The sequence below is a fragment of the Melitaea cinxia genome, chromosome 28, assembly GCF_905220565.1.
Source record: "Melitaea cinxia chromosome 28, ilMelCinx1.1, whole genome shotgun sequence".
Lineage (NCBI taxonomy): Eukaryota > Metazoa > Arthropoda > Insecta > Lepidoptera > Nymphalidae > Melitaea > Melitaea cinxia.
The window spans coordinates 3,272,681-3,285,127 of record NC_059421.1 but is presented as its reverse complement, the minus strand read 5'-3'; the positions used below and the strand labels follow the sequence as shown (position 1 = coordinate 3,285,127).

The 12,447-nt window shown below is 35.9% G+C and overlaps 1 protein-coding gene across 1 annotated transcript in view; it reads right to left on the bottom strand.

Moving 5' to 3' along the window:
• The window catches only part of LOC123667501 (dynein axonemal heavy chain 1-like), a 103,502-nt gene that overhangs the window by 19,531 nt on the left and 71,524 nt on the right, over positions 1 to 12,447 (bottom strand). The window contains exons 65-72 of the mRNA XM_045601392.1: positions 11,652 to 11,719; positions 9,053 to 9,182; positions 6,405 to 6,548; positions 4,987 to 5,153; positions 3,851 to 4,076; positions 3,123 to 3,318; positions 1,496 to 1,689; positions 7 to 161 (exon numbers count right to left, since the gene is read on the bottom strand). Of these exons, the coding sequence (XP_045457348.1) occupies positions 7 to 161; positions 1,496 to 1,689; positions 3,123 to 3,318; positions 3,851 to 4,076; positions 4,987 to 5,153; positions 6,405 to 6,548; positions 9,053 to 9,182; positions 11,652 to 11,719 (1,280 nt within the window). The remainder of the gene's footprint in view (positions 1 to 6; positions 162 to 1,495; positions 1,690 to 3,122; positions 3,319 to 3,850; positions 4,077 to 4,986; positions 5,154 to 6,404; positions 6,549 to 9,052; positions 9,183 to 11,651; positions 11,720 to 12,447) is intronic.

The following is a 12,447-nucleotide window of genomic DNA, read 5'->3' as shown; positions in this document are numbered from 1 at the left end:
TTATACTTATGTGGATTCCAGGCATCATAATAAGTCTTAAAGAACTTGGTCTGCTGCGAGAAGTCCAACACAAACTGTTTCATTGTGGGCAGAGACGCGAGCTGCAACATGTCGAGCCACATTCTCGGCGATATCCACTTGGGTTCTGGGTTTTCCAACTCCTTTTTTAATTGATAAATATATTTATTTATGTATTAAAGTTGGTGGTTTTAATAAGTTTAGTGGTCTGTTGGGTGTTAAATCCTTTTTGTATTAACTAATATTTTAATGAATTCGTAATGCGATAGTCAAGTCTTCTAGAAGACAGCTGGGAGAGATACAACTTCAAATTCGATTTCATCATCATCATCATCATTCCAGCCTATTGCAGTCCACTGCTGGACATAGGCCTCCACAAGTTCGCAACAAAAATGTCGTGAACTCATGTGTGTTGCCCATAGCCACCACGCTGGGCAGGCGGGAGGGTGGCCGTTTACGTTAATACTAAGCAAATTCGATTTGCTTAGTATTAAATAATTTATAATATTTAAATTATATGCTTAAAAAAATTAAAATAAAATTCTGCCAATACGACAGAACTGTCTTTAGATTATCGTTTTATATCTGTCTTTAGATTTTTGTTTTTTTTTTTATTATTATCGTTCTTAGTAACACGCCTTTGAAAATGGTAAAAAGTTAAAAAATGATTGTAGGATAAAACCCATTGTAAAAGAAAGAGAATACAACTAAAACAAAAGGGAAAATAAATTACGGGCGACCTGAGGTCGGGAAGAGGTAGGGAAGGTTTTAAGGGTACAAAAAAACGGTTAGTCTCGACTTCCGGCTAAACTACAAGTCTTATAGAAATAAGTTCAATGGCAAACTTTCAATAGCTAAAAATCTAACACTGGTCTATTTAATATTTAAGATATGCTTGTTGATGATATAGAACGTCTTAAAACTACTACTTAGAAAAAAAAATTTAATCTAATGTGAAAAATTTAGACTTTCATGAAATACCATTTTAAATAAAATGGAGAACTATAATTCACGTCACGTTAAACTTAAGCTTTTTTTTTACGTCACTAAGTCGGCTAACAAGCGTCCGGCTCACCTGATGGTAAGCGATTACCGTAGCTTATAGACGTCTGCAACACCAGAAGCATCGCAAGCGCGTTGCCGAGCCAATCCCCAATCCCCCCAGGAGCTCTGGTCACCTTAGTCACCAACAGGAACACAACACTGCTTGAAAACAGTATTATTTAGCTGTGGTCTTCTGTAAGGTCGAGGTACTACCCCAGTCTGGCTGCTCCATATTTTGAGCAGGAATTTTCCTGCTCTACCCTCCCTCAGTTAAGTTAAGCTACTAACTATCATAGTTAAGTTCCACTATTGCTAACACAAATGTGTAGCTATGTCACACGATCTTAAATTACAAATAAATAAAAATGAAAACGAATTCTAAAGCTAATAATACACAATACTATTGAATACGACGGACAAGATATTCCAATACCTCCTCAATTTTCGCGCCGTTCAATAAGAAATTAAACTCCTGATATCTGATGGTTCCTCTATCGAGTAGAATACGAGCACAGAGTAGGAACGCGAACAAGAGCTTGTGTCTCTCGAACAGACTCCTGCAGACGTTCTGATACAGGAGAAACGTAAAGTGCTCTATTATTGTATCGACGCGTTCGATTGTATCGTCTGGAAGGGGGATTTTATTTTGGATAACAAAGTGAGTAGAACCATTTATTTTGACTAATTCAGGATAATAATTGACTTTAAAAAAAAACGAAGTATTCAATTCAATTGTGTTGTTTCAGTATCTACGATTTTATAATTTTTGTGTTACCCACACATTAGGAATTCTAAACCGACACGGTCAGTCGGAGACGCGGGTTCGAACCCCGCTGGAGCGATCAATTTTTGATATGATATTCAAAAATGTGTTGTTTCAATTTTGATGACTCTTAACCAACTTGAAAAAAGGAGGAGTTATTGTTTAGTGGCCTCATTTAATTTTTTTATTTAAGTGATATATCCACAGGCTTATTATGCCCGTGCTTTTGTTATTCCATTTTTTTTTTTGTGTAAACATGCATCGGTACTTCACCGCAACTTTAGAATCCCAGAAACCTTAATAACTAGTCTTAAAATTTCTAAAAGTCGACGCGAGTCCACTGATCAAGACTATTCTACATATTGCGTTTTTTTATATATAGTTATTATAGTCCCCATAACTTTGTATGTTGATTATTCTTTATAATTATGTTCAAAAGCTGGTGCTTATTGTGTTTTTTATCCATTTAAATTTGTTCTACATCTAAAGTTTTTTTGTTATACCAAATGCGTATTTGATGTCAGTTTTTTTTTTATTGAGAACAAACTTAACTATTTTACACTAACTTATATATTATTAATTAAATTATTTTAATATTAGATAACAACATAACTTTTTGTAACAGGTTTCTCAAAAACTGTCTATTACATTAATATTCGAGATTTCAATCTCCGCACATGAATATCTGTAGGTCACGCAGATGTGATATTATGTAAATGTATATTCCCAGATCACAGACACTGCATTCTCATCCTACATAACCTATGAGTGTTAGGCGTTTATCTATTGTTCTATCCATTATATATTTATTTTAGTTATACATATTCAAGTATTAAACTAGCGCGTTTCCAGGCTTAAATAAAAATAATTATTTTATTTAAAAAAAACCGCAAAGTTGCCGTAGTTGATGCAAAACACACATAATAAGGTGTAAAATACTCGTCATACTACGATCTGAGTTATTTTTTTTTTTACATGACAAACACCAGATTTCGAATAAAAAAAGTATCATCAAAATCGGTACATCCTGTCAAATTAATTATTTTATTTAAAAAAAACCGCAAAGTTGCCGTAGTTGATGCAAAACACACATAATACGGTGTAAAATACTCGTCATACTACGATCTGGGTTATTTTTTTTTTTTTTTACATGACAAACACCAGCTTTCGAATAAAAAAAGTATCATCAAAATCGGTACATCCTGTCAAATTTGACGAGGTAAATTGGTTTAAGGTAAGTTAAAAAACAAAAATCAATAAATTCAAAAAGTGTTGAAAGAATAAAACCAGTAATAACCATTAAGCTCAGTCTCCGCCATGCTCCGTATGAACAGTTTGACGAACCACTCCAACGAGTATTGGTACATTGGATCAACGTTGGCCATACCGGACAGACAAAAGAACAATATTTGTCCACGGTTGGCGACCGGAACGTAACCTTGCCGAGCTTCGTCTATTTCAGCCGATGTACGCTCTATATCATCTACTTTTATCTGAAAAAGGTATAAGCCATGTTCTCTACACTATTCTGTATTAATACTAGGTAAATTTACACAATGGTTAGATTTCATAAACGAAAAAAAAAATCTAATTTAATTACATCGACAGTAATACAACATAAAGACGAAAAAATTTATCAAGTAAATACGCGCTATTAAAGATATTATTAAAATAGGAATCATCAAAATTAGTTCACTCAGTAAAACTTATAAGATGTAATAAAATTTAGATCGAAGAAAATATACCCAAGTAAATACGCATAATTAGATATAACTCATAAAGTACTTGTCAGGTCACAATTAAATTTAAATGAGATCACATAACACACACCAATATCGATTAAAAAAAATCATCGAAATCGATCCCTCCAGTCAAAATTTTTATGACATACATAAAAAATACAGTCGAATTGAGCTCCTCCAGCTTTTTTTGCGACAGCGACAGTGCGCGCACGCATTTTTCGACTCTATAAGCTGTCACCTCATATTTGTTTCCTAAATTAAAACTGAACATTTAAAGTCTAACCAATATCTCAGCGCTCTTGATCTTAATAGCCTCCAAAGTCAAAATAAGAGGCAGGTCATCAACGGGCGACCCTTCACTGTTGGACAGACCGTACAGAATGTCGGACTGCATTTCCGCCAGTTGCGTAGAGAGCTGAGCCCTCGATACGATGAGTTGTCCGCGCAGTTCCTCTAGGTCGGGACGCTCTTGAGCGACTACTATCGACAGAAGCTGTTCCGCTAACCCACTAGATAAAATCACTTGGTTAGGCTGATTATCATTATGCTCACAGATTGTAACGATTTTGATGTTAATAAGTTTAACACAAATATAAATTATCTAAAACGTCCCAAGAAATAAATATCTCATTAAGCAAATATAGGTACGTCTTGTAAAAGTTTGTTAATTAATTAACACAAAAAAAAAAGATTGACTGATGATAAGTATGTTTTTATAATAATTTTGTGACAGTCACATTCATAGAATTATTGAATCAATAAAAGTTATCTTTTTTTACATCACTAGGTCGGCAAACAAGCGTACGGCTCACCTGATGGTAAGCGATGACCGTAGCTTATAGACGTCTGCAACACCAGAAGCATCGCAAGCGCGTTGCCGACCCTATCCCCCCCCCCCCCCCCCAGGAGCTCTGGTCACCTTACTCACCAACAGGAACACAATACTGCTTGAAAGCAGTATTATTTAGCTGTGGTCTTGTAAGGTCAAGGTACTTCCCCAGTCGGGCTGCTCCATATTTTGAGCAGGAAATTCCTGCTGTGCCCTACCTCAGTTAAATATTCATATAGAACAAGAAACAACAAGTCTATTCCTCGTTCAAAGCCTAGCAAATACTATATTCGTTTGAAACTGAGTACAATATAAAAGAACGTTATACTTAAAAATGATGTCGGACAAATACTTATAATACACGTGGCGTGTTCAGACAAAAATTTGCTGTCCTTAAATAAATTTTATCTCTAAGTCCTATACACTTAAGTCCTTTAAACTCAAGAGTGAATAGGCATCTTCTAGGCAAGCGCGCACCACCTTAGGCTGCATCTTCACTTGCCATCAGGTGAGATCGCAGTCAAGCGCTAGTCTATATATTAAAAAAAAAAACTTAAATATTAACCCAAAAAACCCTAAACCAGACTCACCTCGGTACAAGTGCAAAGTTTACAATCTGCACTTTAACTGAGACCTCGGGAGTGTATTTAGGATTCGGTATCTTAGTGGTTATGTAGAGGCGGAAGCCGGCCGTGTACGGTATCAACGAGTCGCCGAGTTTTAAAACCAACTGACCCGCTTGACGGAAATATTGCCGCTGCGTTAAATAAAATGAACCAGTTAATTGATTATATAATGAATATAGCCACCCCCTCTCTTTCCGTGGCTGTTGTAAGAGGCGACTAAGGGATAACACAGTTTCGCTACCACCTTGGAACTTAAAAAGCCGACCGATGGCGGGATAACCATCCAACTGCTGGCTTTGAAATACACAGGCCGAAGACGGGCAGCAGCGTCTTCGGTGCGACAAAGCCATTACTGCGGTCACCAACCCGCCTGCCCAGATGGTGACTATGGGCAACATGAGTTCACGAAATTTTTGGCGTGAACTTGTGGAGGCCTATGTCCAGCAGTGGACTGTATAGGCTGAAATGATGAAATGACTATTGTATATATATATGTATTATGTATATTGTATATATGACTATAATATTATACAAAAAGACATAATACATACCGACAATAACAAAGGTAAAATGAAACAGTAGTAGAGGTAAAAAAACGCAACATATAATGATAATAATAATTGTGTTTGCAGGCAAACGAAGAAAAACCGACTTCAATTATACCGACGAGTAATACAACGTAGGTAGACGAAAAAATAGTCAAGTAAAAACGCGTTATCAAAGGTTACTCAAAAAGTTGTAATCAGATCTCGATGAAACTTAAATGTGACCACATGATAAACACCGGCTTTCGATTAAATTAAAAATCATCAAAATTGGTACGGAGAGTTTTCCTCGATTTCTCTGGGATTCATTCATCAGATCCTAGTTTCCTTATCATGGTATCAAACTAGGGATATCTCCTATTGAGTAAACTTCTCTTTTTTTGAAGTCGGTTAATAAACAGTAACTGAGGTAAAAATAAAAGTATATAATTGGCGATGGAATAAGATATCTGAATGGATAAATGGTCGTTTGCTACTCCTTACGTCAGAACGAAACTTTGAAGATATATGTATGTGGGCGTCGAGAATAACATAAAGGACAACATTTTAGTTTTTAACCAAGAAACCATCCACTAGATTGATAGCTATTCGAAAGCTTAGGATGGAGTAAGTTTTTCATTGAAAAAACTTTTTGGTGACAATAGAAATATTTCATAGATTTTCTCTTTTGCGGACCAATTTATCAAATGTATAAATTGTTTTGGCATATTTATATTTATTGAACAATCAAGATCGATCGAACGATGATAGCACGATTAAAATAATTGCTTTGTTTATTCAACATTGTGAATATTCCAATGGTTTTATTGTACTCATATATTTGTAAATGTTTCATACCTTTAATACAGGATCTAGCGCTGGATCCAATTCTTGTCCGACATTTTCCAGAAGAATCGGCTTACCAAACCTCAGCGCTGACTCAAAATTCCGCAATAAGTCTCTGTCGTTCGGCTTACAAACGACTATACCTTCGATTTTACCCTGAAAACATTTGGCGGAATTCTTATTCCGAAACTTAATCAAATTCGTTGAATTTGAACTAAAATTGTATTTTTAAGAGTTAAATTACTTTAATTATATACAATTTGGTGACACGCTTCAGCCTGTAATATCCCACTACTGGGCATAGGCCTCTTTTCCCTTGTAGGAGAAGGATCAGAGCTTAATCCACCACGCTGCTCCAATGCGGGTTGGCGGATATATTCCCTACTACGAGTAACGATCGCTATCAGGTGTACATGACAATAACCGGGACCGACGGTTTAACGTGCTCTCCGAGGCACGGTGGGGAGACCCACAAGGACTGTACAAACACCCAGACCACGGCAAACATCAGTATGGCCAATACAAATGTTTGTCATGTGCGGGGATCGAACCCGCAACCGCCAGCGCAACAAGTATAATCCATGACTGTAACCGCTGCGCCAACGCGGCGGTAAATATACAATTTATTAATTACAAAATATCTAACGCAATGTTATTACTGATAATAATGGTTTGACTTCAGTATATCATTTTTTTAATTTTTATAAAATATATCTATATAGATATATTGAGTTTCTTATCAATTAGGCGCTTCCACACAGATCGAGCAGCCTTGAGAAACTATCCCCAAACGAGCGCGGCAGCCTCGGTATCATTGCGAGGCTGCCGCGCTCGTTCAGTTGAGAATTAAGACATCATGGCCCCACACGTACGCGTTGCGGTGGCAGCTGTTGCTTTTATCCTTATAAATAGGATTATAAAAAAGAGAAGACAAGAAAAACTTAAACGAAGACGATATTGGATCCAGACTTTATACAAAAACAGATTATTATATAATGGAAACACTGACTGGACACGTCAAGACTGCGCGCGGCAAACGACCGAGGCGCCTTCGAGCAAAACAAAACGAAAAAAAAAACCGATTTCAATTACATCGACAAGTAATACAACGCAGATCGACGAAAAATAGTCAAGCAACTACGCGTTATTAAAGATTACTCAAAAAGTAGTTATCAGATCTCAATAAAATTTATACGTGACCACATAATAAACATCTGCTTTCGATTAAATTAAAAGTTATCAAAATCGGTATACCCAGTAAAAAGTTATTACGGATTTTCGAGAGTTTCCCTTGATTTCTCTGGGATCCCATCATCAGATCCTAGTTTCCTTATCATGGTACTAAACTAGGGATATCCCCTTTCTAACAAAAAAAGAATTATCAAAATCGGTACATCCAGTAGCAAGTTATGCGGTATAATACAACGTAGGTCGACGAAAAAAGCGTCAAGTAAAAACGCATTATTAGATATAACTCGAAAAGTAGTTGTTAGATCTCAAATAAATTTAAATGGGACCAATTGGCACACACCACCTTTCGATTAAAAAAAAATTGTCGAAATCGGTCCACACGGTCAAAAGTTCTGATGTAACATACATTAAAAAAAATACAGTCGAATTGAGAACCTCCTCCTTTTTTGGAAGTCAGTTAAAAAGAGAAGACAAGAAAAACTTAAACGAAGACGATATTGGATCCAGACTATACAAAAACAGGATACATAATGGAACAGGATATATAATGGAAACACTGACTGGACGCGTCCAGACGCGCGCGGCAAACGACCGAGGCGCCTTCGAGCAAAACAAAAAACTGATACTGAATGGCTCGGGCTTTACGCCTTAGCCTCGCGAGGTTGCTCGCTCTGTGTGGACGCGCCTATTGACGTAAAGCACAGTGGGACTTTAAGAAATTTTAAGACTAGTTATTAAGGCTTCTAGATTCTAAAGTTATGGTGAAGTACCGATGCATGTTAAAAAATAATAATATCGCCCATGACTATTAAAAACGTCGGATGTGAAAAACAGCAACTTTACAGGAGAGCGATTCAAAGTGTAAATTGCGTGTAGCTTTTCACTTATTTTAAGCAGGATCATGAAATTTTAAAGTAATGCTGTACAGGCAGGCTATTTATGTTTCATATTATTACTAGCCGGTATTTAATGTGTAAATATTAGAAAAGTCACTTGTTACATTTTTAACAGATTAAAATTAATAGGTACTGATTTGTCAGAAGTACCACAACTGAATAATACGAGTATATGCATAAAATAAAAAAATTCTCTTCAGCTGATAATAGACTTAGTTATTTGGGAACGTTTTATGAAATAAACAAAAAAATACAATTTTGCAGTTCCAACGATGTTAATAGTCACTAACGATACATGGAATAACAAAAGCACGGGCATAATAAACCTGTGGATATATCACATAATTAAAAAAAAAAAAAACAACAGCAGGAAAAACCAGGATTATAAAACAATAACGTCTAACGTCATCAAATAATTTGATTTCTACGTAAAACGATACATTTAACCGCATCCGTCCCTTGAACCATGAACCATTTAGATTGAACCATTGTCGAAATATAGAGAACTCCAAGGTACTATCAACAAACATGAATTATTACCTAGATTAGAAAAGTACTACAGAAAGTACATACCATGGCTCTAATCCACTTATTGGCTTGAGTCTGAGGGTCGATGATCAGAGGCCATCGTCTTGAGTTAGACATCAACACCGCTGACTCCACGGACAAGGGGTCGCGCGGTAGACCGTACATTTGCCAATTACTGAGCAAAGAATGAGTTAAACTTTATATATAAATCAATTATATCAGTTGAGGTTATATTTTTACGTTTTTGTTTCGAAATGCTACAACATTATACTTATACTAACTGACTCGGCAAACGTTGTCTTGCCGCTAAACGCTATTTAAAAATACGAGTTGGTGGTAGAAAGGTCAAAATTTAAGGTTGTATGTATTTTTCAACGCCAAATCATAATAAAATAATAATATAAATAATTTATGTAAAGATTAAAAAAAATTAGGGGTGGACTACCCTTAACGTTTAGGAGGATGAAAAATAGATGTTGTTCGATTCTCAGACCTACCCGATATGCACACAAAATTTCATGAAAATCGGTCAAGCCGTTTCGGAGGAGTTTAACTACAAACACCGCGACACGAGAATTTTGTATATTAGATTGTAGCATATATATACTGTAGTAATATTATACTGTATAGACTTGAGATCTCTACACACCATTTCGATAAGGATAAAACACCGATCAGGTGATATGTGAGATAGAATAAATACAAACAGTATCTTGTAAGCCAATTCTTATGTTCAGAAACGATTCGTTGCGTTCATGAATTGTTAAATTTCGAACAAAATACGAACTGTCTTTAGTTCAAAATACTTTATCAGACCATGTACGAATCTATAACGACTCGTAATGTTAAATAATGTAAGCTGTGTGGATCTTAGTCTCGTTTTCACTAATATAATTATATTGAATAAGAAAATCAAATTATCCTGAAACATAACTTTATTATGTCGAGGACCAGAGACATTTAAGATGCGATTTTGTTCAAATTCATCTCAAAATGACTAATTAATCTTGTATAGATAATTCAACTGAAATGGATGTCTTTGCATGTGTCTTTATGAGCAGGTGTGCGTGAAAGTGTATCCATATGAGTGCATATGTATACTAACTAATTTGAGGCTTGTCAACGAAATCTATTATGACTTAAATACCTTTATGCACACGCAAAATCAGTGTCAGCGAGGGGGAGGGGGCAAGAGGGGGCATCATGACCAGGACGCTACTCATAAAGTGGCCAAATGGTCCATAAAACAAAAAAAATACTGGATGAAGGGGGGGGGGCTTTGGCTAAAAAGGTATTGTGCCCTGGGCGCGAGTTAAGCACGCTACGTCACTGTGCAAAACATCAACAATTGTTCTAGGTAAATTACAACCAAGTAGAAATAACTAAAATATAACCCTCGCCGAAACGTATGTAAATTTTAAATAACTAAAAACAACGAAACTCAAACACAATCTAACATTTCCAGCGGCAAACATTAACTCTATAAAGTCCGGTTACATTTAACTGAATATTGTTAGCTTAAACTTTGTTCGCGTAACTCGCTTTAGCGCTGTTAGCGCTTACACTAGCGCTAGACTCGTGATTAAATTATGGATATATACTAACTCATCGTATAATGTTATGTATTATATCTTTGAAAGGCAGATTATCTAAAGGATAAAAATTTGTTTATTAGCATAAGAATTATCGAGGACGCGTTGGCACAATGGTCACAGCACTGGTTTGTACCTGTTGCGCTGGCGGTTGCGAGTTCGATCCCCGCACATGACAAACATTTGTATTGACCATACAGGTGTTTGCCGTGGTCTGGGTGTTTGTGCAGTCCTTGTCCCCACCGTGCCTCGGAGAGCACGTTAAGCCGTCGGTCCCGGTTGTTATCATGTACACATGATAGAGTTATCAACTCATATCAACCGACGTCTTAACGTGCTCTTAATAGGTATGTGTTAATTAAAGAGTTCCTAAGTTATTGTAATGTAATAATTAGAAACGACTTCAGTAATTACTTCGTAAATATAATCATCGCTTGCGTCGAAATATATTATATGAAATAAAAGAAACGACGTGCTCGCGTCAAGATTTGTTGATAATACTTAGTAAACTCTAAATAATTACTATAAATAATTACTAACTCAAATCTTTATATATATATATATATATATATATATATATTTCTTGTGTGCGTGTGTATATCACTGAACTCCTCCTAGACGGCTGGACCGATTTTGATGAATTTTTTGTGTGAGTTCAAGGGGATTCGAGGATGGTTAAGATTCACAATTTGGTCCACTGGAAAATGTTTATTTAACTAATTTTTCATTTATAAGTAGTTGTTAATTTTTGAATGTTTTACATTGGATCCGGTAGACTGCGCTACCATAGCAGCATCAAATATTAAATATTATTTTATTTTAATTTCAGTTTGTTCCGACAGTTGGTGCTGCGATCAAATTGAGAAAAATATTTGAAATTTTGTGTTATGGCAAAACAACGTTTGCGGGGTCCGCTAGTAATTCTAATAAAATAAAGTAAACTATTTTATTGAAGTGGAATATTTTATAATAACCAAGGAACCAGGAGGCTCGGGTTTACTTAGTATGAATATTAAAATATGTTAATATAAAAAATATAGAAACAACCGTACCGAATGACCACTGCATCGCCGAGAATAGAGAGCGGCGTCGCTCCCTCCGTATGCGGCAGCGCCACTTCCTTGAGTAGAAGTGAAAGGTAGTTATACGCAATGGTTTATATATTTAAAGAATTAATGTGTTCATTAATAATACTATACGAAAAATCGCTACGAGCGTGTTTTCCATATAAACATTGAATTCAAACAATTATTATATTCAATAAGAAAAAATTATTTAAGAAATAAATAAACAAGTTTTCCCGAATAGTAAAAGCTTTCCTAATTTTTCATCACATTTTTTTTTGAAAACTTACTTTAAAGGGATAAAAGAGATTATTTCTTGACACGTATGCACTACTTTTCTAGGGGCCTGTTTCACTGCCCATAAAGTTTATTTTAAAAATAAGTTTATGACAGGTTTAACCTTAAGACACACAACGACCTTTATTCATAGATTACGACTAAAATATCTAACAGAGAAAATAAATTTTGATGGTAAAAACGAAAAATATTTACATAATACAAAATATATCACAGATACAGTTTAACTGAGGTAGGGCACAGCAGGAATTTCCTGCTCAAAATATGGAGCAGCCCGACTGGGGTAGTACCTCGACCTTACAGAAGACCACAGCTAAATAATACTGTTTTCAAGCAGTATTGTGTTCCTGTTGGTGAGTAAGGTGACCAGAGCTCCTGGGGATTGGGGATTGGGTCGGCAACGCGCTTGCGATGCTTTTGGTGTTGCAGGCGTCTATAAGCTACGGTAATTGCTTACCATCAGGTGAGCCGGACGCTTGTTTGTCGA